The sequence below is a fragment of the Aspergillus japonicus genome (genome assembly GCF_003184785.1).
Source record: "Aspergillus japonicus CBS 114.51 unplaced genomic scaffold BO86scaffold_115, whole genome shotgun sequence".
In the NCBI taxonomy this organism is placed as follows: Eukaryota; Fungi; Ascomycota; class Eurotiomycetes; order Eurotiales; family Aspergillaceae; genus Aspergillus; species Aspergillus japonicus.
The window spans coordinates 1-27,337 of NW_020291752.1; the positions used below are offsets into that span (position 1 = coordinate 1).

The window sequence follows — 27,337 nt, forward strand, 5'->3', positions numbered from 1 at the left end:
CCCCCCCGCCGCCTGCGCAAACCCCGCCGCCGCTCTCGTCGCCGACCGGATCCCCTGCACCCCCACCAACGACCGATTCTTCCTGGGACTAACCATCAACTCATGCAACGACGTCCCCGCCCAGGCCCCATCCTCATCCTCCTCTTGCGCTGAGCCCTCCTCATCATCACTCACAACCGGTCTTTTCCGGATATTCATCGTCTGCAACCCCACCCGCTGCCTCGCCGCCAACTCCTCCTGGGCGTGTCGCTTCTTACTCTCCTCGCTGAGCGGGGTGACCCCGTCGGTGGGTCGACGAATCAACTCCTGAAAGGTGGCATTCTGTTGTTGTTGCTGCCGCTGCGCCTTCACCTCCTTCTTCCGGCGCACATACTCGGCGTAATGCAGGTGCTGGGTGAAGGACTGCGCGACGCTGTAGAATTCGTCTTCGACCATCATGTAGATGTCATCGTTTTGGAGGCCGGGGATGAGATATCTTTTCCCCCCAGGGGGTTAGCACTCTGACTATAAGGGAGGGGGGCGGGGGCGGGGGCGGGGGTTGCTCACTCTTCCGATGGACAGCGGTGGATGGGGGAGGAGGGGGGTGTTGGGGCTGTAGATTCGTTAGCGTTTGCTGACGCTGGATTATTCATGCTTTGTATGCGTGAGTAAGTGGCGGCACGTACAGGATCGAAGAAAGTCCCGTCGGCGGGTGCGAGAGCCCCCGGAGCCTGGATCTGGGGGGCTGCTGGTTTGCTTGAATGCATTGGTTCGCGCTGCTGCTGCTGATGATGATGTCGCGCCCGCGCGACGGGGTTGTGGGGTGGAGGTTCGGGATCGCGATCGGGATGAGGAGGTGGTGGTGGTGGTGGTGTCGAGGAGCCAGGGGAGGTTTCGGGGCATCTTTTTGCGGTTCGTGTTAGCAGGGTATGCAGGACATCCTGGGATTTGGAAGTGGGATGGAGGCGTTGGGCTGGAGCTGCGACATGGATCGCGACGGGTAAGTTGGGAAAACGCGTTCGATCTCCCCGGGCCCGCGTGGATTTAGGTTCTGCCCATATAACCCTCTTGGGAGGTCTGGGCTGGGTGCAGGTGCTCCACTACCCGGTCTGTGGTGAGCCAGCCAGCCAGCCAACCCGAATTGGCCGGGGGCTGCACTGCAAGTGAGTGAGGCTTGCGCAGTGGCTGCTTTCACTTTGCCCTCTGATTCACTTCAAATCATGAACTAAAGATATAGTTTCAACTTTGGGTATCATATTTCAGTCAATCTTCTAAATCCACACATTCTCTCTCGCAAGAGCAACGAACACAACATCCTCCCCGATCTCATCCCCACGATCATAAACAAAGCCCACCCCATATGTAACGCCCAATCCCAACCCCGGCAGGACAAAAATCGTATTGTCCCGCGCCCGTAGAACAAAGAACCTCTGCGGGAAATGCATAACGCCCGTGTCGCAGACAAGGAAAAAAAAACCAGCCGAACGCATCAAGAACCAACCCTAAAACCAAATTCCCCCCCCTTGCCACCACATCCTCAAACCTCCCCAGGCCGCTTGCTGTTACAGCTCACAATCTTCACCTTGTCCGCCGACACGGTGGTCTGGTTGTCCAGCTTGAAGGTCACGTCCTTGATCAGGAAGGTCCAGACTTCATCGCAGAATCGGTAGGTGTCGAGGTGGCCCTGTGCGGTGCAACACATATGGATGTTAGTTTATCATGCTGAAAGAACGGACCCGCAAGGAGTGCGTTCTCCACGGAAAAGAGCTTGACGTGCAGGGACAGGCAAGACGGTACCTTGAAAGTCAACCTCGCGCGCACCTTATCCGCCAACACCTCGGTCACGATGCGGTCGAAGGTGGAGAGGATCTTCATGGCGAGTTGGGGCTCGATACGGCCCTCGTTGATCAAATCGTCCAGGGTGTCCGTGAGGGAGAGGCCGATGCTTGGGTGGTGTGTCAGTCTGCTTGCGTTGCTCCGGGGTTGTGGAGTTGGATGTACAGTACCTGCTCCCGCGGTAGAGCTCGTAGTATGCCTGGGCGCTCATCTTGGTCGCTTCTTTACCTGGCGGTCAGAGGTCGGAGTGAAGCTTCCGGAAAATATCGTGGTGTGGGCTGAGATCGCGGAGGTGAAGGGGGGTATAATCGGTGGTTTTGTCAGCTAGTAGGTTAGAAGGTTGGAGTTGTGACTGGGAGAGTGATATCTTCACGTGATGCGGATCCGTGGGAATCGGGGTCGGGTCATGTGACGTATGTATGGCTTGGCCAGCCATTACATCAATGCGATTTAAAGGGTGTGGGGAGTAAATGACCAAGAATTCGACTGTCTCAACAGATAAATGATTTGATGATTGCAAGCCACTTTACGATGCTCGGTTCATGCTTAACTCGCGGGTCTTCAAGTCTAACGAGACTGGGCTCATCGACTATCTCTCAACATACTAATACTTTCTTTGCGCACATTCCCTCGGACACGAAGTATATCTCCTCCACCGCGTGTAGATTAGCAGCTACTAATACCAAGGGTCAGTTTAAAAACGGATTATGACCAACACACTTCTCTAGATAGGTTTCATTCTTGACTAACATCGCCTAGACGAAGCCTCATCGAATACACAAACATCCAAGGAAAACACACCTGCAGCTAACAAGCCCTCCACCGAGACCAGGTCGAAGAGCGTCTCGCAGGCAGACCAAGAGCTTCGGGAGCGCCTCGAGCAGATGTCGGGAGGCGGTGGCGCTTCCGGGATTGAGTACGAGGATGGCAAGCCCACGGCTATGAAGCGCAGCGTGCGCAACAACATGTTTCGCTATATCTGAGAGAGAAGAGGGCTGGGCGCAGTACGTTGCTCTTGTGGTTCAGGCTTGATGATAGAGCCTGAAGCGCGCATGCTGGGCCAGAATACCTTTCCCTTTGTGGTAACTAGAGGATACAGTCCTGACTCCTGATGACTTCATTTACCCAAAACACAACCTGATAACGAGAAGATGACACTCTACCTGTAAATCGAGATCACATTCTGTCAATCATATGTATCAACCGTCCTAATTGTAGCTATAATATCATCGAAGAGGAGTACAATGGCCGCCGTAGAAACGCCTAACGCATATACTGCAGGTATGCCCTCTGAAATACCGGTTACTTGACGCCTTAAAGTGCAGGTCCAAATCCGAACAAAAGCCAAGCCATCTGTCTACACTTTACCGAAACTGCTTTCCAGCACCTTACATGTTGCCAATCATGCCTGCCAGAACACCCGCGCCAATGACACCCCCATCAGACGCCTCGCGCAAGAACACCGACTTGCCGCTCTTCTGCGGACCCGTTCTCATAATGAGTCGATCGATGTACTGTTGGCACATCTCCTTGAAGCTAGGGTAATGCTGAATAATCCCACCTGTGTATGCGACCACGAGTTCCTCGGGACCGGACTGCCAGTCTGCAGGGACAGGCGTGGGGGACAATACCGGAACAATCGGTCCATTAATGCTACTTGATCCACGCGGACCCGCTGCTTCCGGTTCTAATGCAGGTGAAAGATGCTGCGAGACCGCGGATAGGTCCAGATTGGCACTGATTTCAGTGGTGGGAGAACCCCCGGGACTGTCCACCTTCAGTTCGATCTCCTGCGCACAAGCAAGGAGTCCTACAACGGCTGCCGCGATCAAACCTGCAGATCGCCGTTGCACAGTCCTAGCAATCTTGCGGAAAGCGTTGGCGGACGGCGCATCCCAATTCCACTCGCTAGATTCAGGAGGCGGCAGGGACTGAGCCAGCTCACTTGCGAGATCATGGTCGGACCGGGAGCGGGCAACCTTGTCCGATATGAAGGAGGTCGTCAAGGCATACTCTTTTACAAGAGATGCGGGAAGGTCCTTCTTCGATAAACCACCTTGCGTTGTGAGATAGTCACAGAGAATAAGCCGAATGAGTTCGCCAATGTAACGGCCGCCAGTCATATACTCGAATGGCTGGAATCCTGGTCGTGCACATGCCTGATCAAGCTCGATGTCCCAGTGGGTGATTATGTTCAGCTCTTTCAATGGCGGAGCGGCACCAGAAATCGTCCATTCGGTGTTGACCACAGTCTCGTCAGCCTCGGGATTCCTCTGCTGTACCTGTTTTGCTTTGGAATTGTGGAGCGAGCTAAGCTTCATGGGGATGGTTGCATTGCAACCCGTCCCCACAATGATTCCCATCGCAACCCTGCTGTTGGGTAATGACTTCACAGAGTAGGCAAGCGAAGCAATAGTGGCCACGGTGTCATTGGTGATCGCCGAGATCTTTAATTTAGGAAGATTAAACAGCTTCCGCCGTTTGCTGGATGGTTCATATTCGTCGTCCGGGCGTCTGGTGTGCTTCTCGTAGCCATTTAGAAGAATTTTGCGGAGATCGAGGTCGGATGAAATCGCAAATCCTTTACCCATCGGCATCAACGTCGCCTCAGTGAGCGATTCTTGCCTAGGTTGCGTTAGTAAGACAGGATTTACCCTGCCAGCTCGTTGGGTAACACTTACATGATGGGAAAACTGAATGTGATGCCCATCTCCAACTCCTCCGGAATCTCGCCGCGAGTGCTTTCCGAGGTTAGGCTCTCCGCCACGACCTCCGCGATGCAGTCGCCAATCCAGGAGAACAGGTCCTCCGCCTTATCCATCTTCAAATGCTCCTGGATGGGCCATGCTCTTTCTAACGTCCGCTTCACACGCTGTCTCTGTGCCTTGCGTAGGGTATCTCTTGACCTCGCTGAAGCATCGCCTGGCGGTGTATCAGACTCGGCTGCCTCTCCAAGCAACTCGATGAAAGCAACCCGGAGATTGGTTCCACCGACATCGATAGCTAGGTATCGACCCGTTTCCAGACCTGTGGGTAGACGGGTGACCGGTGTCGGTAGGAATTGTTCCTTGGAATGCAGGGCTAGGTCTTTATAGATTGTGGAGAAGCGGCGCGCGAGCTGATAGAGGACCGCTTCATCCAGAACCAACGGCGACAGAAACTCGTCCAATTTACGCTGAAGTTCTAGGTATTCCTGGTGTGAGGGGTCCATGTCAGCGTGCTCCTCCTCGTCCTCTTCTTCGAGTGGATCATCGTGTATGTTTTCATGGTCTTCATCCCTGCTTTTGTCCACCTCTATCGATCTCGTGGAAGTCATGTTGTGAAGGGATCCGCGCCGAAGAGGGCGGTCGAACAGCCAAGTTACCGGCGCGTGTGACTTGCGGGTAGCAATCGTTTCGGTGAAGAGTCACTTGTGCGACAGAGCGGTAAATTGGCGGAAGGAAAGGGTTCAGGTATGGTGTTTATCTGCTTGTCCTCGCGGAATGTTTCCCAGGTAGGACGGGATGTGGGGGAAACAGGAATGGGGCTTTCAGTGCCGGTGATAGGACGCATACAACGGTGAGCCCTGTCGTACGCGATCCTGTTGATTGCTGAAGAAAATCAAGATGCAAACCCTAGCCAGGGGTCTTTCTGTGGTGATCGTAGGTCCGGAAACGATAGGTTCTCCAAGGGGGGGGGGACGTTATCTTGCAGCTTGCTCTAGGCTATAATGAGTGTGACGGTCAGCTCCCAAGGTTACAGTGAATGCACGGGTTGAGTGCCAACGTTATCAACTGCAGTGGCCTGCCTGTATGATGAAAAGAGGAAAGGCAGAGGTATCTTGCTGGACGAGAAGGGTGCGACAGTGACGATCATGATGCAGGGAGTCTGGCAAGAAAGTGGACTGCAAGAAGGGGGAGGGAGGGGGGAGTGAAGGGACAGAGGCATACTCTTGCAAGTCAAAGATCCCCACCAGAATGGTAGAACACAGTTAACCGTTGTAGGTACCTTAAGGGGCGTGATAGTGAATGATGCTGGTAGAATACAGGTGGAAACAGTATCAATTAAATATTATAATCATTTTCCGTACAACAGAAAGAAAACAGGACCAGCCAGTGAGTAAGAATTCATTGCCATTCCCCACCCCAAGAAGGCTAAAGTAGTTCAGTAGCCAGACGGTGGGCAAGATGGGCACGACGGAGAAACGGAGGAGAAAGGGAAGAAAAGGGAACGGGTTGAGGTGCAAAGAGAAGGGAAAGAAAGGGAAAGAATGGGAAAAAAAGTGACGAGTACGTATTAGCCTTCAGAGCCGCAGGCCGTTGTGGATGATGGGGAAAATGCAGATGCGACCATCGGCGGACAGGCGATGTGACGCTACCATGGGAGGAGTGGAGGATGTACTACGAAGTTACTACTAGTTGTAGTAGTAGTACTCGGTCAATGATGAATGATAATGGCTCGATTTGATGATTCTGGACCCCTACCACCTAATGGAATGCCATTCCCTAATCCACTCAGTTGTAGTTGAGTTGTACTGTACTGTACCTGGAGGTGAGGTGCCGCTGACCAAGACTCTCAACATGATCAACTATTGATTGAGTGATGACAACAACAATAACAATTATTTGTTGTCTCTCTGCTGTTGTTGTTTTCCTTTTTGATTTTCCACCATCCACCCACCCATCCACCCCCCCTTCGTGGTCTTTTCCCCTCCTGGAAACAGTCCCCTTCCCGCTAAGTAGTTAACGTCACCCTCTCCTCTCCTCTCTTATCTCAAATACCACGCCAATATACCAGAAATCCCCCTTCGTTTCCAATTGGTGACCACATTTCCTCCTTCATGTCAGGCCTGAATTTGCCATGGAATCCATTTTCCAGCCAGACCTAGCTTCATTCAGCTGTCATTTAAACCACTAACTTCCTCGTGCCGCTCCCGTCCTGAACGGAGAAGGCCAGTATGCAGTGGATGCTCTTTTCACCAACACCGCTGTCTTGAATAACCAGACTTCGAACCATATTATCGCAATTTGAAACTAGATTGTTGATAAATGGTTAGCTCGTCATCACGGTTCGAGCGTCTATCTAGCCATCTGGTAAATGGTGGGGCCATTTGTCCCCTATGCGTATCATGCCCGTCGAGTCACAACATGATGCCTTCCAAGCCTTGCTTTGGGGATACGGACTAGGCGTTAGATCAAACTCTCCTAATCCAAGAAGACAGCCGAGTGGAGGAATAGGTGAAGTTGAGTCAGATGGGATTTACGCTTCGACCTCTATCGGTTGGCCCTTCGTATAGTCTCCAGCATAGCCGACCAAACGACTTGCCATGACACTACGCCTCGATGCCAATGCTCAGTTGTGAACCTGCGATGTACTGACTGCACTACTCTCCAGCTCAGACCACTGCTTCCCTCGCCGGAGAAAGTTCGTTCGCCCCGATTGGCCAGCCGAGAAGTCTGGGTCAGTGATGACTCCTCGCTTATACTTGCGATATTGTGACTACGGCGCGGTGGGCCCCAGTCAGACAAGCCACAGGATACAAAGAGATGCCCATACGAGTCCTTGGATAGAGAAGGGAGTCATCACCACCGCAGGCTTCGTTTGGGGGGTGTGAATTGCGTCAGATGCAGGCTGCTCTGGGCAATACGGTCAGAGCTCCGAAGTCGGAGTCTTACTGGGGCAAGAAGAGATCCAGGGCAGGACTGATGGCCGGTACACTTGCGGAGGTTCCGGGCCAGCCAAGCAGCTTGCCTTGTGATCTGCGCGATAGGCTAACGGGTCCCGTCATAGTAGTCGCATATCTCTGTATGCTATGCACTACGGAGTAGTCTAGTCCTCCTCCTTGTTGACCCTTAGTGTGCTACTTTGAGATCAAGGGCCTCCACTAATAATACCGTTGGTACTCGGAGGGCTGTCCTCTTATGTCAATTAGCGTGATAGGCCTCGTCACCGAGCTCTAGATGGGGTGCCTGCTTTCAGAGAGCTAATTTTAGACGCCTTAGTTCCATCTGGCATCACTCCTTCACGGGTTGCGCTATCAGGTCCATGATGACCGTACTTACTGAAAGGCGTTTGATCTGAGATCATGCGACGGAGTCTAATATTCGAAAATTGAAACGGATGGAAATCAAAGGTCCGGTGTTTCAAGTGCCATGCTGATTGCTTTCTTTGTATACTTGCGTGAATATTAGATTACTCCCCTCATGGCTAGATTGTAGGCTAGAAGCTTATGTTGGAGGTTTCCGATAGTATACTCCTGCGGCTTAACTTAGCTCTAGTAGCTCAGCATGACAGTCGCGTATATCACTTATTACTCGACATTTTGTAACTTGCGACAGCAAACATTGAATGGTATGCTCGCCTGTCAAATTTTGACCCCAGGGTGCCTTGAGTGGATGAGGTGTTCGCACCGGGTGGAGTGTCAACAATCGATCTATGCCGTGTTCTGACTCGCACGGATCAGGACGGATAGTAGCCATTCATCCAGCTAGGGCTGCCTCGAAGCCCTTTGAGAGTCGTAGTGCGTATGGGGTGCATTAGGCGTTGGTTCTGTCCCAACCCCAGCAGCATTGATGCAACAATGCAACCTCAGTGTATGATTCATGCGAGAAGCATGGCAATCGAGGTTCACATAGAAAGCAAATCGAAGAAGTAGAACCGGGCCCTCAATCTGAAACCCAAGTGCTAAGGCAATGCGAAATTAATGATCTGATAATCCCCTAATGACCCGACAACTTCATTAATGAGGGACAATGAGCGACAATGTGAACGCTTTTTGGTTGTTTTTTTGCAAGTGTAACGCGAGGGCAAATTGCCGGGCCGCTGACTCGTTGACATCCATTCATTAATCACGGATCACGATCTTCCCCCACCACTTTTCCCTGATCTCACCCTCCCGAATTCAGCTCAGACCATTCCATCCTCAACTTGCATTACTTTACCCACAACCCAGTACTCATCGGAGTACTACGACCTCTGCCAAGATGGAAAAGAGAGCCCACGAGACCGGCTACGTTGACATCTCCGACTCCACTCTTCCCCATTCCATCAGCCGCCGACGCGATCGGTTCATTACCCGGCTCGCCACTTATCTGGCGATTGTTGCTCTTATCGGCTTGCTCGTGTCATGGACAACAAACTTCGTCCCTGGCATCAACTTCTTCTCTTGTCACCAAGGCAAGAGATATCAGAATGGCTCTGCGCTGACAGGTGAGGAGGCGCTCTTTATGCCTCCGTTGCCCGGAACCTCGCCCTCAGCGCAACCCACCAAGAAAGTGCCCCTGGAAGCTCACATCATGAGCAAATGTCCAGATGCACGTGACTGTCTGCAGCAGCTTGTCGTGCCTGCCATGGAACAGATTAGCGACAAGGTCGATTTCAAATTGTCATTTATCGCTGAGTGAGTTGTGCCTGGCCCCTCTCGGCTCTCTCGTCCATGAATTCACAAATACCATCGGAGCTAACATCGCACCCTAGTGTGTCAAACAAATCCTCGGAAATTCAATGCAAGCACGGCCCGACCGAATGCATTGGAGACATGCTTCTTCTCTGTGCTGCAAATCTTCCTTTCCCACCTCAAGGAGTCGAAGGCGCTGTTGGTCCGATGACTGCGCGTACCCCGACTATTCGGTCCCTTGGCTTTGCAAACTGTCTTGTTGGGTCGTACTCCAAGATCCCGGAACGTCATCACGTCGAGCAGTGTGCCTTGGAGCATGGCATAGACTTTAGTGCCTTGAACGCATGTGCTAGTCAGGAAATCGATGACCCCGACTATGGCGGCGACAGTGCGCCGCTCAGCGGCATGGCTCTGCTACGCGAGAGCGCCATCCATAGCGCGAAGCTTGGCGTCAAGACAAGCTGCACGCTCCGACTCGATGAGTCTGTCTGGTGTGTCCGCGATGGCGGCGTTTGGAAGGATTGCGCAAGAAATGGACAGGGCAACCAAGTATCGGTGCTGGTGGATGAAGTCAAGCGACTATGGAACCGTATCAATTGATATTACCGATTGTATGATACGATGTCGATGCCAAGTGATGACTGATGACAATGTGCTCTGTCTTGTCATCTCAAGAATATGTGAACATAGTTACCTCAACTTTCTTTTTGCTTGTATGTTTGAATAGTGGCCTCAAAGCTGTTCATAACTCAATGGAATCTTCAATACATATCAGCGGTTCATACGCAGGGTGTCAACATCCGCGGCCACCTTCCTAGTGTATGAACAGCCATATTGGGTCTGTTGTTGTCAAGCACATACTTGTAAGCGAACCGTTCTACTTCTCTTTGAACGCGCGTTATGTATGCTCTTTATGCCCCCCTCCATGATTATCATTTGCCCTGTGTTTGTGAAGGAAGTGCTGCCGGTCACGGCTAGATTTTACAGAGTACAACAGTTTCACCATAGCGCGGTGTTAAGACGTGGACCTCTCTCGTGCCCACAACTAGACAGTAAACAGAGGCATGCTTGTTCTGCCACCACAACTTCATCACTGTGCTGCACTAGGAGTGGACCCCTCGCCGACTAAGCGACCCATGCCTTCACTTTAAGCAATACTAGCTTCAACTTCGTTTCTCTGATCTGCCTTTCAAGTCGCCTGCTGTCTCTTTATCTTTTGAACGTGCATTGTCAACAATTCAAGTACTTTTGTCAAGAACATTCCATACGTTAACACACAGGCGAGGATACAAAAAGCCAGAGCCAGCTCTCTTTCAGAGCTGGGACAATGTCCGCTCTCCTCTCCACGGCAACTCTTGAGCCACATCTCGTTCAAAGGTTGAACCAGATAGTGGCCAGGTGGACTGCTTCTAACCACGAGCCCTCTCCTCTTCTGCTGCATCTTTACCGGAACTCACAGAACATAGACGTCCTCGACCGAGTTATTCGCAACCATATTTCTCTCATCAACCGGCGGTCCCAGGATGCCGCGGACGGCGAGATTAGTCTCTATGACCGGGCATTGGTGGCAATTGGTCACAATGGATTCGAAATTGGCTCCGAAGTGCAAGACTTCTACCTCACCGAGTTCCTTGGAGCTGATATCTCCTGCTCTGTCAATCAGCAGGTCGCCTCTGACTACATAGATTTCAACCTTGACTTGGAAAGAGGTATGAAACCGCTCTCCTATCCCCAAATTTACGGTCACAGGGGGAGACTACATGCTAACACGATTCCGTCGCTCAGCTTGCGGAGTTGGTGACACTGAAAGCGTAAGCGGAGCTGCCGGCGCCACCGTCAACCCCAGCACTGGTCATGGAGGCCCAGGTACAACGGGCACTCGAGACGCGTCTGGGCGACCCAGCTCGCCCTGTCACGGAATCAGCATCCAGCCGAACATCAATCGCCTGGTCATCCGATTCCGTCAGGCCAAGAACGAGTTCTACCGTCACAACGAGACCAACACGGATACCGAGTCCTCGGTCCGGTTTCTGCGCGACACTGCAGAGAATGCGTTGCAGTACCTGCGGGCCAACGGGCGTCCCAACCATCCTCTCATCCCAGACATTGAATATCATTTCCGGCTGGCCCGCGACCGCGCCGCGCAACTCAGCGGAGGGCGTCAACGCCGCTTCGAAGACCCTGGCCGGCATGGAGGAGGGGGAGCCCACTTCCGGGGATCGCGTCGTGAGGATCCCAGGCGTTATGTGGGCGATCCTACTCCGCGAGCCAGAGCCCATGATACACCTCGTGGCAACAATGGACGTCTCGTCGAGGAAGCCTCCATTGACCGGGACAACGGCAACGGTAACGGTAGCAAAACCGCGGCAAGCCCTTGTCCTTCGAACAAACGCAAGCGCGCCGTCGATAGCTACCGCCCTTCTCGTGACAGCTAATCCAGATACCGACAATTCGCACATGGGATGGAGTAATGGCGACAACGTGAGGAGATGCTTGGGGTATCTGCTCATTTCTGCTATCTAATGACCGGTCAAGGTGCTCATGCTCATGGTATTGGATACAAGGGTGCGAAGATGATTCGGATGGAACGTTGATGCAGTTTCAACTAACACAACTTATTGTTTATTGTTTAACAACGATGGATGGGACGAAGGTCTTGCGTAGTCTTGGCTGCAGATCTTCGGCTCTTTAGCTTCGGAGCTGCTGCCACGTGCTCGGGAGGGAGGAGTTCGCTGTCTTGCTTTTATCGATCCTGGGCCTGCTCTCTTCACTTCTCCTGTACTGTCGTTGATAACATACATGACTTTAATGCGACCAAATTAGTTTTGCTTTTTTGTTGTCAAGGTATGATTTGCTTAGACAACGCGCATCCAGCCAAATGACCTCCTTGCGCGCTGGCCCGACCGGAACCACATCTTCCCCTTTCGGCAGTGGGTCTTCGTCGTCTGATGGGCTTCTGTACACTCCGGCCTCCGACAGATCAGAGGAGGAGGAGGAGGAGGATGGCCCATCTTCATCCCGGCCCTCTCGTCCTACCATAGGATCTCTGAAAGTCCAGACGGACTTCAGTGATGACGCTGACCTTTCGGGTTCATCCGACGATGGGCTGGACGATGGATATGATTCCTATGATGATATCCGGCCCAACTCAAGCAGAGATTCTCACGATTTTCTGAAGTATACGATTGAGGAGGAGCAACAGGTGGTCAAACGCTTCGATCGCAAACTCGTTCCATTCCTGGCGTTGTTATACTTGCTTTCCTTTCTTGACCGGTCTAGTACGCTCCATCTTGCCTAAACTATGCCCCTTTAAATACCAATCTGGCAAACTACGAGTACTTTGCTAACCCATGCATGCAGACATCGGCAATGCAAAGATTGCCGGCATGGAGGAGGACCTGCAGCTTTCCTCCTCGCAGTATGAGTGGCTTCTCACAGCCTTCTACATCACCTACATCCTCTTCGAATGGATGACTCTGATGTATCGACTGGTGCCTGCGCACATCTACATCTCCCTGTGCGTCTTTGGATGGGGCCTCGTCGCCTCTTTCCAATCGCTCGCCACCTCCTTCGGCGCGCTCGTCTTCCTTCGCGCAGCGCTGGGGATCACTGAAGCAGCGTTCGGGCCCGGCGTGCCCTTCTATCTCTCGCAATTCTACAAGCGGGAGGAACTCGCCTTCCGCAACGGGCTCTTCATCTCCGCCGCCCCGCTGGCCTCCTCCTTCGCCAGCAGCCTGGCCTGGGTGATCGTCAAGTTCAGCAGCGGAGGCCCCATTGCCCCCTGGCGCACCTTGTTCCTGGTGGAAGGGTTCCCCAGCGTGATTGTGGCCGTCTTCGCCTGGCTCTGGATCCCCGACTCCCCCGGGACCGCGCGGTTTCTGAACTCGCAGCAAAAAATGATCGCGCAGCTCCGCATGGATGACAGTAGTAGTGGCAGTGGCAGTGGCACTTCATCACGGCGACTTGGAGGTTCCTTCAACTGGGGAGAAGTCAAAAAGACCCTCGCGGACCCCAAAGCGTACATCACCGCTGTGAGTTCTTCTGTACCTACTCATCTGACCTCCACATAACACAAGCAATTAACAAGACCCTCCCTACAGTTCATGTTCTTCAGCTGCAACGTCGCCTTCAGCTCCATGCCCGTCTTCCTACCCACGATAATTGCAGAGTAAAGCGCCCCCCTTCCCATCCCTCCAACCCCAACTAACCAAATCACCCCCGCAAAACCAGAATGGGCTACACCCCACTCCAATCCCAAGCCCTCAGCGCCCCGCCCTACCTCCTCGCCTTCGTCAGCGTCCTCCTCACAGCCTACTACTCCGACCGCCAGCGCCGCCGTAGCCCCTTCCTGATCGCCCACGCCCTCGTCTCGGCGACCGCGTACCTCACCCTCGCGCTCACGGGCCACTACCACGGGTTCTTCTCCGACCGGAACCTCACCACGCACCAGACCACCCTCCGCTACGTCAGCCTCTACCCGGCCATCGCGGGCTTCTTCTCCGCCATCACGCTGATCATCACCTGGAGCATGGACAACCGGGCGGCGCAGGAGGGCAAAGGCGCCAGCGTCGCGCTGCTGAATCTGGTCGGCCAGTGCGGGCCCCTGCTGGGGACGCGGCTGTACCCTGCCCGCGAGGGGCCGTGGTATGTCCGTGGCATGGGCGTGTGTGCGGGGTGTATGGTTCTCGTGGCTGTGTTGGCGGTGGTGCTGCGGGGGATGTTGGGGAGGGAGAATCGGAGGGTGCAACAAGGGAAACAGGGGGGAGGGGCTCTTGGCGGTGAGGAGTTCGAGATGGAGAGGAGGGCGGGTGGGGAGGAAAGTGAGGTGTTGATTTTTGGGGAGAGGAGGAGGGGGAGGAGGATGGCTGTTGGGGAAGTCGGCGGTGGGTATATCCTTTGATCTGATCCTCTTGCCGATGGAATAGGACCGTTGGTGGTGGTATTTGGACCGATTTGTTGCGTGTTTGTTTCTTGGGGAAACATACGACTTTGATATCTGAACCGCTTGGGATATAGACTGCTTTTTATCTTGGATGAGCGAATATAGAGTTGGAGCTATCATTTGGTTGGCTTTTACAAACTAGTCGGTTTGACCGTCTCGATGCGGCGGAAAGATGTTGATCTCGTCGTCGATCCAGGATTGCTTGATTGAAGTAAATGACAAATCAAGTTTCTCCTGCTACGGCAGCCAGGTAAGAAACAATGGCCCAGCAATATGAAGCATCAACGCTCCTGTGAAGAAAAAAAAAATAACCAGAAAGAAAGAAGCCCGCAAGAGAAACAAAAGTCCAGTATGAGACAAACATGATTATGTCCTGTACTTACCCGTTCTTTTTGTACTGAGAAGAAACCGTCCCCCTTAAACATAACTCTCCACAATTATGAAGCATTAAGTATAGAGGGTATCCCTACCCCTCCATCGTCCAACATCGCGCATCCACTATATCGATGCATGTATCGCGCGTGTATATATCCCTCCCCGGCCCCGGGGCCCCTCCCGAAAAAAAGTGGACGAAAGTCTACCAAGCGGTATGCCCCCCATCAATGACCAAAGTACTCCCCGTCATGAAGCTACTAGCATCGCTGAGCGCGAACAGCGCGGCGCCCCGGAACTCCTCGGGGGTGGCCAGGCGGCCGAGCATGTTCTCAGCCTCCCAGACGGCGCGGGCGGCGGGGTTCTGCTGGAAGACCTGCTCGACCATGGGGGTGAGGATGTGGCCGGGGCAGAGGCTGTTGACGCGGACGCCGTGACGGCCCCACTCCATGGCGAGGGAGCGGGCCAGCTGGATGACGGCGGCCTTGGACGAGTTGTACACGGGCGAGGTCATGCCCTTGTTGGCGATGAGCCCGCTCATGCTGGCCACCAGCAGGATCGACCCCTTCCGCTGGTGGGCGAACATCTGGCGCGCCGCCGCCGTCGCCGCGTTGAACACCCCCGTGTAGTTGATCGCCATCACCTCCTGCAGCGCGGCCGCCGAGTGCTCCAGCGCCGCCTGCAGGTGGTTGATGCCCGCCGCCGCCAGCAGCCCGTCCAGCCGCCGGTCCTGCGCCGCGATCGTCGCGAAGAGTTCGTTCATCTCGTCCGCGTCCCGCACGTCCACCCGGTGGTAGTGCAGTGTCCCGCCGTAGGTGCTCGCCGCGTGGTCTTGGGCCGCTAGGAAGTCCGGGTGCGGGTTCTCGAGGCGGTCCAGGCAGTGCACTGTGGTTTTTGCGGGTCAGAATGGTTGGGATGCAGGGACGGTGGAGAGACAAAAGGGTTGGGCTTACCCTTTGCGCCGGCTTCCATCAGAGCTTCGGCCATCGCGAGACCGAGGCCGCGTCCGCCTCCGGTGACCGCGTACACCCGGTCTTCGAGGTCGAACTCGCGAAATCGTCGGCCGTCCTTGTGCTCGGGTTTCAGTTTCGACTCACGGGTCTGGATGTGATGCGCGCCGTGGGGAGTCGAGGTCGTGGAATACGAGGCTCGAATGATTGAGGACGGGATACAGAAGCCTGCTCGGGACAATGTCGGAAGCGACCGACACAATGTGAAGCGCATTATGGAAGACGAAGTAAACGCGAGGTGAAGGGTGAAAGAAGATGAGCCAAGAAAAGTACACTACCACCTCAGATCGAATGGCCGCGATACATCGTCACCTTTTGTTGTCTCCTCTACTGAGCGAACTTGGAGTTTATACTCTTTATGAACCCACGCCAAGGTCGATTGACCGAGAGAAGCTGGGCGTACACGTTGTACAAAGGAAGAGAAAGGCCAAGCAAAAATCAAGCTGGCCGCGTGATACCATCCATGGGCAGGCTGTCAGAATCTAGAGCTGCTTTCACGATGACTTCAGCACCCATGCCATTTCATTGCTCACTAAATTCCATGGTACGGGGACTAGTCCGTGCATCGGTAGTTCCCCGCGATTTAAGCTTGCCACAGGGAGCGTGCGCGTCTCGAGGCAGTGGCATAGAGAAATGATTGGGGCAACGGTCGTGTTTGAGGAGCTATCGTGGAGCAACGACCAACTGCCCATTGCTTGGATGCAGAGTCCGGCCAGCAACCTTGATCAGTTGATCGAGGGGTGACGATCATCCTTTAGGAAAGGCCCACAAGGACGGGATTCCCGAGTATGGGGAGGCCGAACAGCTGGATCCGATTCAAAATTAGACCAGCAACTAGCACAGAAGGGACGGTCATTGCTACTCGAAGTAGCAGTGTCGGCTCTGGTTCCCAAATGTTTCTTTTCTCAACCCTATGACGACCAGTTCAAGGGGTCTCTGCATTTTCTTTTCTGTCCTACTTGCAGTGCTCGGTCAGTGTAGCGATGCTGGGTAGTTGCCAAGGAAGAGGAGTAAAGATGAGCTTACCCCGGCTTCTTTGGCCGAGGCGCGATCCATGGAACGAGATCCCTCCAATGACGGTCTCGGCAGCCTCCAGTGACCAGTGATGGTGTAATGTTTGGCAGACTCTTACAGCATCGAACTTCCAAGAATCTTTTCTTATCTGTCTTCTTCATTAACACTCATCTCCAGCCATGATCCTTGCCAGATGTGCGGATCGAACTCCGGAGTTGATGTTCTTGGCAGGCTTTTCCTGTTGGTTGCGTTGCTAATTCCCCACGCTGGGTCATGAATCTCTCTGTTGCACGGAATCTTGTGAGCACACGAGCCATCCACTTATAAGTCCTCGTATTATCGTGTGTCAACGTCTTCTTCCAGGGGGCTGTTCTCCAGCTTACTCCAATGCGTCACTCGTATCTCTCTGGACTTTCTCTGGGCGGGAATGGTAGTACTTTTGCACAATTCTGTGGAGCTTCCGAAACAATGACATTCCGGAGGCTGAGGTACAGTGCAGCGAGCGGGCTGCATATCCACTCATGATCAATGCATTCCAGAACATCCTGTAGATTCCAGTGATCTGCCAAGCCTTTCAACGTTTGATGATCCGTGCTATTTCGAACAACCCCTTGCAATGACACCAGCTTTGGACGAGAGTCTGACTCAGGAACGAATCGGCTCGAGTCAAGGGATGGCTGGTCAACACAAAAGGGGGAATGCTTGTGGATCACCGTCAAAGGATAGAAGAGGTTTTCGGACTAGATTCAAAATCCGTTCTCAAGAAGGAATTGCCTGTTTGAGTAACCCGTGAAAAGTCCGACCATGGATTAGGTGTGTGATCTGAGTTCCGTGCTTTATTTATAGCCCGTCCAGCAGGCGTTTAGGATTTGGCAATTCGTATATTGGATTCAATGTTAGCCGTTTTGAGATGCGACTGGACCCCTGAGCTCGTATCTCTCAAGGCATCCGCACCTTGAGTTCATGCTACAGATGAACATATTCAAGAAATGGCTTTGCTAGCATGGAGACATGCATGTCGCCTTGGGTCTTCTGTTCGTCAGTAGCCGACCAATTTCCTTCTTCCATCATGATTGTAGTTGACACTGGTAACAGATTTCCACCCAGTTTTTCAATGGGCAAACCAGCATCGGATTTATAGCTCAGACATCTGAACTTGGGATAGAGAGACACGTGCTTTCATAATCGGCTTGCTGGGGCATGTACAGCATAATGCAGAACCTAGAGGGGAAAAGGGTTTGGAGATTCGAGGAGGAGCTCCAAACCTGCTAGTCATGGCCTAGTTCGCTCAGAGTCATTGCGCTGAAGTAGAACTCAAGTCCGGACGATACCGCCACATCCTATGCGTAAATACGCAGAAAGTGAGTTGGGCCATTATCAACGGCTGTGATCGGGCTTGATTGCTCCCCGAGCTAGTTGAAGCCGACGGCTTCTTCCCGATACAATCGCGAACTTGGCGTGGCAAAACATGCCGTACATTGTGCATTAAGCAATCCCGGCAATCCCGGCTGCTGCAGCACCAGGTCCAATGCTCCCATTGGCATTCCCGAAGTCTAGTTTCATGAGAAGCCGATCAACGCCGGCTGCCTTCCGGGGAACGTAGTGTAGAAAGCCGGGCTCGGCATCGAGTGACCGATACGACCAGTCATCACCTTTGTCCTTGATCGTGTCAAACAATTGTCGCCCTTCGCCAAATCGGTTGTCATCTATGTCTTGAAGGCGTAGGATAACATCTCTGATCCCACCTTCGACACCAAGCCGTGCAGCTTGGAGTGCCTGCCACACTTCCCGTTCCTCTCCTGCGTAGTCTACTGAAGAGTCGATCACCCCTTCGTCTGTCTCTAGGTCCATATGGCGTTGTATGCCTTCTAGGCGCACCACAAGCGCAATAAAGTGCTCGATGCCTGTGAGCAGGAACCTCAGCGCCTTCGTGAATGGCACGTCTGTCAGGAAAAGAGCTTCAGCTAGAGTGAAAAGATACCGACGATGGGCAGCAGTTATAGTTTCCGGATCATGCCGTCTGAGGCCCTGACTATCGCGGTTGGAGCTCGAATCTGACGCCCGGGAAGCTGTAAGGGGCCCACTAGCCTGTTTGCTTCTCGCCGATGATGCTGTTCCAGGTCGGGAGCCTGTAGCATATGTCGATTGTGATGTGCCGCCCTCAATCCATTGTTGGAAGTGTTGCCATGATTCGTTGATGATCTCTCCCTGAAAATAGCTTCCGATCTCGGAGAGCACAAAGAGCGAGCCACTACACGTTGCCCAAACTGTCCTCATCTGCCGGAGTCTGGCGTTGTCCCTCCGTCTCCCTTCATTAAGCCTGTTCTGACCATAGGGAGTATTGCTGCGAGGAGGCCCCCAGGGCGAAGGATAGCATCTCCGGAGAGAGGTGTGTTTCCAAAGGTCACCAAGGTGAATATGAGCGCGACGGATACCTAAAAGGAATGAGTGGATCTTCGAGTACACAGACGTATCAGAGGCGGAAAGGAACAAATCGAGAGGAGGGTTGACTTGCACCGAAAGCTTCGTTGCGATGGGAAACAGGAGATCGTCGAATTTTATCGTGGACAACTTGATACCTGAGTGAACTTCGTTCGCAACTTGAGACAACGCCTCTTCTCCATCATCCCTGTGCTCATCAATTGTCAAACGTAGCAAGGACTTTGCGTGGTCAAGTTCATCATCTGCAGGATCCTCCTCATTCTGCAAAGCGTAGAGCTCTGTCAAGGTCTGGGCCAAGGTTGCCATCACGTCGACCTCTTTGATAGATGTGCCTCCAAGCTCAGCCATCGGTTTACTCTTGGATCTCGAGTTCGCATTTTTCTGTCGCTTGTCATGTAGACGAGAGTCTGCATGCGAAACAAGCGCTGTTGCGAATTCTCCACGTCCGAGTAGCAAGAAATTATGTAAGACTGACAACGTTTCAAGGATCTTAGCTGTCGGCAGAAGGGCTGAGAGCGTGCTTTGAGACAAAGAAAGCCGTATAGATACAACAACAGTGGAGATCATGGTTGCCGTCATGGGTGACTTCAGAGCAGCAAGATGCTTAATATGCTCTTCCCGTAGCGTGACCGGGGACGTAGAAAGACCGGTATCGTTCAAAGTACCCCGTTTCGCTCGAATTAGATTCAATGTCTTGCCAATAAAGAGGATAGATGATGCTGTCTGGGGTAGCACAAATTGGGGTAAAAGCTCCGAATGTAGTTCAAAATTTGCCGCATCGGCTTCCTGGATAAAGAAGTCGGTTTTCCCGAGGATTGGGAGGTTGCCATACAGTAACCACGTCGATAATTGCCGGATCCAAGCAGTCTCCGCAGTGCTAACCAGGTGAAGCGCAATCTCCCTCACGTCGGCATAACCCGTTTGCAGTTCCGCTCGAAGGTGGTCCATCAGGGCTGCGCCACTGCATGTTGGGCCGGTCCCTTTCGTGTTTGCAAGCTGTAAATACCTTATCACCTGCCACATCCATTCCAGTCGCCGAGTCCAGGGCGCAAATTCTCCGACGATTGTGGACAGCGGCACAATGCCGTAACCACCCACATACGCACTGTCTTCGACCAAGATCGCCTTTTCCACCTCTAATATTTTTTTCTGAAACCCCCCGAGATGTTGCGAACTGATAGCCGTTGAGACTGCCCGACAAATGACGGAATCGTGGGAAGCCGATATCAATCCTGTACTGTGTCGCAATTTGGCATGGAGACGGCTTAAATGGGCCAGTGAGGCGAGGAGGGCCTTTTCCGGGGCAGAGACGAGAGGGAAGGCATCTTCAGCGACAACAGGTTCTTCACTCTGCGGATTGAAAAGAGGCGACGGCTGGCCTGAGAGGCAGAGGAGGATTTCGTGGAGCATTGTGGTGGTAATTCCCTGGGCGGACTCAAACTCGAGGTCAGACAGTGATTAACGCAGATGCCAAGAGAGCGCAAATGAACCTCAAGGCGAGATCTCTATCTCGTTTAGACTTCTGACGTTGCCAATATAGAATTGAACGTCCCAAGATCTCAAAGCGACACATGTATAGGCGCGTGGCATTGAGTCGTGGCTATAAGCAAGCAAGCCTCTTTGCTAGCCCCTCTCCCTATATCGCGGCGCGTCGCGAGCTCTGCGGAGGGAGATGATAGCGGCAATGCATAGAACAAATGCAAATGAGGTACCAGCCTATTACTCCAATCAAGGACAGAGGGCAGAGTGTATCTTAGTTTGTTTCAGCCTCTCTCAGCACAGGCATGATGGAAGAGTTGATCAAAGAGTCCAAGTGTCAAAGACCATATGGGGGGACGCATCAACAAAGCAATTGAAGTTAAGTGCCTGGCAACCTCCGGTCGGGACGGACCCTTCTTTCCGCCTTCCTCAGTTCCGTCCCCAACGGTGGTGCTGGCCAGTGTCCGCGGGGCTCTAGCCAATTACAGCATCAGAGCTGGCTGAGTCAGCACTATCGACAGCTTGTCCCTCTCTTACGTCGCCGCCGAGGGAAGTCGTAGCATTAGTGATCCATCTTTCTCCTCTTCTCTGTCTACCCAACTCTTTCTTTGCTTTGGACCTTTTTTCATTCTCAATATCTTTCCTACTCTTCCCATCCGCTCAAAGTCTCATCTCCTCTTCGTCCCCCCCCTGTTGTCGTTACGTCCTCCCCAACCCAAAAACTTCCTCGACTCTACCCGCCTTTACCCCTCCTCCGTGACTTGCAGTGCGAGCTGTAGGCCCAATTCATCCTGATTAGAAAGTCTTGCTCCCGTGGCAAGACTTTCCTTTGAGAACTTTCACAATTTCCTCCGAACTTCCCGTTCGTGACGCTGCGAAGCCTGGAAAGCGCAGAGCGTCTGTTGATAACAAAGCTCCGCCGGAGAAGAAGATCATGACTGTATGTCTTCTCGATACTCACTGCCCCACTCAATCTCCGACTACTAATCGACCATAGGACTCCAAGATGCAAATCGACAACCCACAGGAAACTGTGGAGTTGATCAAGCAGGGAGAGATCGATGAATCTCTGTACAGCCGGCAACTGTAAGTACAACCTGGTTTTTGCTTTCGGTGGTTGATGAGACACTGATAGTTGGTCGTCCGGTCTAGGTATGTCCTCGGCCATGAAGCTATGAAGCGTATGGGCTCGTCGAATGTCCTGGTTGTTGGTTTGAAGGGCCTGGGTGTTGAGATTGGTAAGCACCACCCACGTTTGGGCAAGAATGGGAGCACACTTGACTGACAGCTTTTTAGCTAAGAACATCGCTCTTGCTGGTGTCAAGTCCCTCACTCTGTACGATCCTGCACCGGTTGCCATCTCAGACCTCTCTTCCCAGTTTTTCCTCCAGCCCCAAGATGTCGGCAAGCCTCGTGCCGAGGTGACAGCGCCGAGAGTTGCGGAATTGAACTCCTATGTCCCGGTCACAGTTCATGAAGGCGCCAGCCTAGTTAACGACCTGGAACAGCTGAAACGCTACCAAGCGATTGTCCTTACCCTGACCCCACTGAAAGAACAGCTCGCCATCGCCGACTTCTGTCACAAGAACGGTATCTACCTCACTATCACGGATACTTTCGGTCTTTTCGGTTATCTGTTCAACGACTTCGGAAAGAACTTCACGGTCGGCGATGCTACGGGCGAGGAGCCACTTAGCGGAATTGTGGCCAGTATCGATGAGGAAGGCTTGGTATCGGCGTTGGATGAGACCCGACACGGCTTGGAAGATGGTGATTTCGTGACTTTCTCAGAAGTCAAAGGAATGGAGGGCCTGAACGGGTGTGCTCCTCGCAAGGTCACCGTCAAGGGCCCCTATACTTTCTCCATCGGAGACGTGTCTGAATTCGGAACATACGAAGCTGGTGGTATTTATACTCAGGTCAAGATGCCAAAGTTCATGGACTTCGCACCGCTCGAGGAACAGCTCAAGAAGCCCGAAGTTATGGTGTCGGATTTCGCGAAGTTCGATCGCCCGCTGCAGCTCCACGTTGGAGTGCAAGCATTACACAAGTTTGCAGAAGGTCATGGCGGTGAACTTCCTCGTCCTCACAACGACAGTGATGCTCAAGAGGTGCTGAAAATTGCCAACGACTTATCGTCTAATCTGGAGGAGAAGGTGGAGTTGGACGAGAAGCTCCTCAAGGAGCTCAGCTACCAAGCCCGCGGTGACTTGAACCCGCTGGCCGCACTCTTCGGAGGTCTCGCCGCGCAGGAGGTGTTGAAGGCTGTCTCCGGCAAATTCAACCCTGTCTATCAGTGGCTGTACTTTGACTCACTGGAGTCTCTTCCGACTTCCGTCACGCGCTCTGAAGAGGCCTGCAAGCCCCTGGGCACTCGCTACGACGGCCAGATTGCCGTTTTTGGCAAGGAGTTTCAGGAAAAGATCTCCAACGTCACTCAGTTCCTGGTTGGTTCTGGTGCCATTGGCTGCGAGACCCTGAAGAACTGGGCCATGATGGGCCTGGGAACCGGTCCCAAGGGAAAGATCTACGTCACGGACATGGACCAGATCGAGAAGAGCAACCTCAACCGGCAATTCTTGTTCCGCTCCAGAGACGTCGGCAAGCTCAAGAGTGAATGTGCCTCTGCCGCTGTGGAGGCAATGAACCCCGAGCTCAAGGGTAAGATTGTCACTCTTCGCGATCGCGTAGGCTCTGATACCGAGCACATCTTCAACGAAGAGTTCTGGGAGCGCTTGGACGGTGTCACCAATGCTCTGGACAATGTTGACGCGAGAACTTATGTCGATCGCCGATGTGTCTTCTTCAGAAAGCCATTGCTCGAAAGCGGCACTCTAGGTACCAAGGGCAACACTCAAGTCGTGCTTCCTCGTATCACCGAGTCCTATTCAAGCTCCCAGGACCCCCCCGAGAAGACCTTCCCCATGTGTACCCTGAAAAGTTTCCCCAACCGCATTGAGCACACTATTGCTTGGGCTCGGGACCTCTTCCAGACGTACTTTGTTGGTCCTCCGGAAGCTGTCAACATGTATCTGTCGCAGCCCAACTACATTGAGCAAACTCTCAAGCAGGCTGGCAACGAGAAGCAGACTCTGGAGCATTTGCGTGATTTCCTGGTGACGGATAAGCCGTTGACCTTCGATGACTGCATCGTCTGGGCCCGCCAGCAATTCGAGGCTCAGTACAACAACGCCATCCAGCAGCTCCTATATAACTTCCCCAAGGATTCCAAGACCTCTACTGGGCAACCGTTCTGGTCTGGACCCAAGCGGGCTCCTACTCCCCTCAAGTTCGACAGCACCAACCCCACTCATCTTTCTTTCGTCATTGCTGGAGCCAACCTTCATGCCTTCAACTACGGCATCAAGAACCCCGGTGCAGACAAGGGCTACTACAAGAAGATTGTTGATAACATGATTATTCCTGAGTTCACACCCAAGTCCGGCGTCAAAATCCAGGCTAACGAGAACGACCCGGACCCGGATGCTCCTGCATCTGGCTCTTCTTTCGATGATGGGCAAGAAATCAAAAAGCTCGTTGACTCGCTTCCATCTCCCAAGACTCTCGCTGGCTTCCGCCTGAACCCAGTCGAGTTTGAGAAGGACGACGACACCAACCACCACATTGACTTCATCACTGCGGCTAGTAACCTGCGCGCCGACAACTACGAGATCCCCCAGGCCGACCGTCACAAGACGAAGTTCATTGCTGGCAAGATCATTCCTGCTATTGCCACAACTACCGCCCTGGTGACCGGATTGGTTGCCCTTGAATTGTACAAGATTATCGACGGTAAGGACGACATTGAACAGTACAAGAACGGCTTCGTCAATCTGGCGCTGCCCTTCCTTGGATTCAGTGAACCCATTGCCAGTCCGAAGGGCAAGTACCAGGGCAAGCAGGGTGAGGTCGTGATTGACCAGATTTGGGACCGCTTTGAGTTGGATGATATTCCGCTCCAGGACTTCATCAAGCATTTCTCCGAACTGGGTCTGGAGATCAGTATGGTTAGCTCTGGTGTTAGTCTTCTGTACGCCAGCTTCTACCCGCCGTCCAAGCTTAAGGACCGTCTTCCTCTGAAGTAAGTTTCCTCACAAGCGCACTCTGCACGCGCCCCTCCGGGGACTTTGAAAATGATACTAATCAAAGATGCAATAGGATGAGTAAGTTGGTTGAGCACATTAGCAAGAAGCCTGTTCCGGAGCACCAGAAGAACATCATTTTCGAGGTGACGGCGGAAGATACGACTGAGGAGGATGTTGAGATTCCGTATGTGATGGTGAAGTTGAGGAAGTAGGCAGGCAAGGCAAGGCAATAGTCATCTTGCCGAGGTTCTTGGTATAGAATGATTATGCTGGGATGAACGTAGACAAACGTTATGTAAGTAGAAGCAATGCTATAACTTTCCTTGACATGGTGGGTGCAATGAGTGATTTGTTTGTTGTTAGTAAAAAACCTCAGTTTCTCGTAATAATCACTATGTAGTTAACTTGGGTGTTTGTGCTGAGCTAAATGTTTGTCATGGGAGGAAAAGACAAAGACGGATGACTGGCGCATCAGTAAGCATTTGATAACGTCATCTCCACCCACCCCGCATTGCCCCTCAGCAAGTGGCCTCGAGCTCGTATTCAATTTCTCAACGGATCCTGCCAGCTTGTTCTTTTGTTTCACGACTGACTATAAAGCTCCCAATTGTCCCCGACTTGTTGAGCTCTGTTCGCTCATGTTCAAAGCATTGCCTCGTATCCGCCAGCTATCGCAGCATTTCGTGCAACCCAGACTCTCCGCGGGGTTCTCCAAATTGTCCACCTCCGGCCTCTCCGCACCATCATATCTCGTATCATCAACGCGCACCATGGCGGTAGGGAACAGCCTTGTCTTGCTTGATTCGCGGATATTTGGACTTTCCCACTCACTCTTCGATCTCGATTGATAGACCAACAAGATCACCGATTGGGTCAATCCCGCTGACAAGTCCGGCGAATTCAAGCGTCAAACGTCGGCGTTCCGCAACTTCATCTCCAGCAAGCCCGGTGCTGAATTCCCTCCCGAGAAGGGCCGCTATCACCTTTACGTCTCATACGCCTGTCCCTGGGGTGAGTTTTTTGATCGATGCAAACTTTGCCAGTCATTCAGCATCCAATTAATCATGATCCTTTTCTGTCTTTTGCAGCCCACCGCACCTTGATCACCCGCAAGCTCAAGGGTCTCGAGGACTTCATCTCCTTCACTTCCGTGCACTGGCACCTGGGCGAGAAAGGTATGTCCCGTTCCTCTCCCAACATTTATGGTTAAATCCGATAATACTCACGCCCCGCATCACAATAGGATGGCGCTTCGCCACCGCGGAGGAGCAAGAGCCCTCGCAGAACGTCACCTCGGACCCCAACCACCCGGAATTTACGCACCTGCGCGAGATCTACTTCGCCGAAGACCCCGACTACAGCGCGCGCTTCACCGTTCCGGTCCTGTATGACAAGAAGACCAAGCGCATCGTGAGCAACGAGGTACGCGTTCTTCTGCCCCCCTCAACCAAACCCCCCAAGCCCAAGCCACCTCAAAAACTAACACCCCGGAAAACAGAGCGCCGAAATCATCCGCATGCTCTACCACGAATTCGATCCCCTGCTCCCCGAACACCACCGCAGCATCGACCCCTACCCGACGGACCTGCAATCCGCGATCGACACCTCCAACGACTGGATCTATAACGATGTCAACAACGGCGTCTACAAGTCCGGCTTCGCCACGACCCAGGAAGCGTACGAGAAGGCCGTGACGCAGCTCTTCGCCTCGCTGGACCGGATCGAGGAGCACCTGACGACCCAGACCAAGAAGGGGCCGTATTTCTTCGGCGACCGCATCACCGAGGCCGACATCCGGCTGTTCACGACCATCGTGCGCTTCGACCCCGTCTACGTGCAGCACTTCAAGTGCAACATCCGCGACATCCGGTCCGGGTACCCCGCCATCCACCGGTGGTTGCGCACGCTCTACTGGGAGGTGCCTGCGTTCCGCGACACGACCAACTTCGAGCATATCAAGAAGCACTATACCAAGAGCCATAAGCAGATCAACCCCTTCGGGATCACGCCGGTGGGGCCGGTGCCGGATGTGTTGCCGTTGGAGGAGGAGGTGCGGGCTGTTGTTTAGGGTTTTAGTGGGAAAGGGTCCATGGGGGCGAGGGAAGGGAATGTTGATTAAAAATGTCGGTGGTGGACGTCCAGGCGGTATTGTTATTTGGACCGCATTGAGACAGTTGCTAAGAAGGATGATTACCAAATAATTTTTAGAACCAATTTATGAACTATACTCAATGAGCTAAATGTACTGTACCTTTCTATCATCATCCCCATTTTTTGTAATGGGAGGGAAAAGTTTTTACATACAAAGTGGACAAATGACCAAGGCAACAAAAAGCTTAAAAGCTAGCATGGACATCCAATATCTCTCCCTGAAAATATTATCAGGGAAACTTCCCCATTATACAAAGCTGGAGGCTAGGGGAGCAGCAAAAAAGAAAAAGATTCGAAACTGAAAAAAAAACTCCGTAACATGCTCTACCGCTCAACACCTTCCATGCTAAGGGAAAGGTCGGGCATGCGACTCTTCCAAACAATTGGGTCATCCAGTCTGCAATATGGCTTTTGTGGTTGCCATATGCGAATGACATAAAATCAAAACAGTAAAGCCTTCGAGGGTTTCGGGACGGGAGACTGCGGGAAGAGGACGACACCCCCGTCTATGCATAGCTAGAGGTTTCGACGATCGCGCATTCCCACCGCCCGAACAGAGCGAACAACGGTGGCCGTCCGGGCCACTGGCTTTTCTAGGGTATCTCGGAAAATGAATTCTAAAAATCGAGCAAGGTAAAACGAAACGCGGTGG

At 52.9% G+C, this 27,337-nt stretch overlaps 9 protein-coding genes across 9 annotated transcripts; 4 read left to right on the forward strand and 5 right to left on the reverse strand.

Annotated features, from left to right (window-relative positions):
- Positions 1-15: 15 nt before the first annotated feature.
- Positions 16-978, reverse strand: BO86DRAFT_27856 (uncharacterized protein; the record flags this gene model as incomplete). Its single annotated transcript, XM_025667297.1, has 3 exons — positions 16-475; positions 547-592; positions 666-978. Coding segments are annotated over 3 exons (819 nt in total), but the record flags the coding sequence as incomplete, so codon positions are not given.
- A 238-nt stretch (positions 979-1,216) lies between these two features.
- Positions 1,217-2,154, reverse strand: BO86DRAFT_393645 (transcription initiation factor IIA subunit gamma). The gene is made up of 3 exons (XM_025673064.1): positions 1,986-2,154; positions 1,777-1,924; positions 1,217-1,663 (listed from the first exon to the last, which is right to left on the reverse strand). The coding sequence occupies exons 1-3, from the start codon at positions 2,024-2,026 to the stop codon at positions 1,517-1,519; spliced, it is 336 nt and encodes a 111-aa protein (XP_025522028.1). The 5' UTR covers positions 2,027-2,154; the 3' UTR covers positions 1,217-1,516.
- A 142-nt stretch (positions 2,155-2,296) lies between these two features.
- On the forward strand, positions 2,297-2,971 carry BO86DRAFT_393647 (uncharacterized protein). Its single transcript, XM_025673065.1, has 2 exons — positions 2,297-2,503; positions 2,575-2,971. The coding sequence occupies exons 1-2, from the start codon at positions 2,347-2,349 to the stop codon at positions 2,796-2,798; spliced, it is 381 nt and encodes a 126-aa protein (XP_025522029.1). The 5' UTR covers positions 2,297-2,346; the 3' UTR covers positions 2,799-2,971.
- A 232-nt stretch (positions 2,972-3,203) lies between these two features.
- On the reverse strand, positions 3,204-5,131 carry BO86DRAFT_384077 (hexokinase family protein; the record flags this gene model as incomplete). Its single annotated transcript, XM_025670863.1, has 2 exons — positions 3,204-4,440; positions 4,497-5,131. The coding sequence occupies 2 exons, from the start codon at positions 5,129-5,131 to the stop codon at positions 3,204-3,206; spliced, it is 1,872 nt and encodes a 623-aa protein (XP_025522030.1).
- A 3,513-nt stretch (positions 5,132-8,644) lies between these two features.
- On the forward strand, positions 8,645-9,960 carry BO86DRAFT_350002 (GILT family protein). Its single transcript, XM_025669374.1, has 2 exons — positions 8,645-9,193; positions 9,271-9,960. The coding sequence occupies exons 1-2, from the start codon at positions 8,778-8,780 to the stop codon at positions 9,788-9,790; spliced, it is 936 nt and encodes a 311-aa protein (XP_025522031.1). The 5' UTR covers positions 8,645-8,777; the 3' UTR covers positions 9,791-9,960.
- Positions 9,961-11,947: 1,987 nt separating this feature from the next.
- Positions 11,948-14,406, forward strand: BO86DRAFT_27926 (putative MFS transporter). The gene is made up of 4 exons (XM_025667309.1): positions 11,948-12,468; positions 12,551-13,221; positions 13,291-13,358; positions 13,421-14,406. Exons 1-4 carry the CDS (start codon positions 12,069-12,071, stop codon positions 14,088-14,090), a joined length of 1,809 nt encoding a protein of 602 aa, XP_025522032.1. The 5' UTR covers positions 11,948-12,068; the 3' UTR covers positions 14,091-14,406.
- A 74-nt stretch (positions 14,407-14,480) lies between these two features.
- BO86DRAFT_27937 (putative short chain dehydrogenase/oxidoreductase) lies at positions 14,481-15,868 on the reverse strand. The gene is made up of 2 exons (XM_025667312.1): positions 15,458-15,868; positions 14,481-15,389 (listed from the first exon to the last, which is right to left on the reverse strand). Exons 1-2 carry the CDS (start codon positions 15,726-15,728, stop codon positions 14,710-14,712), a joined length of 951 nt encoding a protein of 316 aa, XP_025522033.1. The 5' UTR covers positions 15,729-15,868; the 3' UTR covers positions 14,481-14,709.
- A 1,659-nt stretch (positions 15,869-17,527) lies between these two features.
- BO86DRAFT_27934 (putative gamma-tubulin complex component GCP4) lies at positions 17,528-20,589 on the reverse strand. Its single transcript, XM_025667311.1, has 2 exons — positions 20,461-20,589; positions 17,528-20,395 (listed from the first exon to the last, which is right to left on the reverse strand). Exon 2 carries the CDS (start codon positions 20,378-20,380, stop codon positions 18,014-18,016), a length of 2,367 nt encoding a protein of 788 aa, XP_025522034.1. The 5' UTR covers positions 20,381-20,395; positions 20,461-20,589; the 3' UTR covers positions 17,528-18,013.
- A 431-nt stretch (positions 20,590-21,020) lies between these two features.
- On the forward strand, positions 21,021-26,716 carry ubaA (E1 ubiquitin-activating protein ubaA). The gene is made up of 11 exons (XM_025677386.1): positions 21,021-21,389; positions 21,447-21,535; positions 21,602-21,687; positions 21,746-24,530; positions 24,608-24,718; positions 24,819-24,829; positions 24,935-25,008; positions 25,386-25,545; positions 25,623-25,709; positions 25,778-25,956; positions 26,033-26,716. Exons 1-11 carry the CDS (start codon positions 21,384-21,386, stop codon positions 26,600-26,602), a joined length of 4,158 nt encoding a protein of 1,385 aa, XP_025522035.1. The 5' UTR covers positions 21,021-21,383; the 3' UTR covers positions 26,603-26,716.
- Positions 26,717-27,337: the final 621 nt, after the last annotated feature.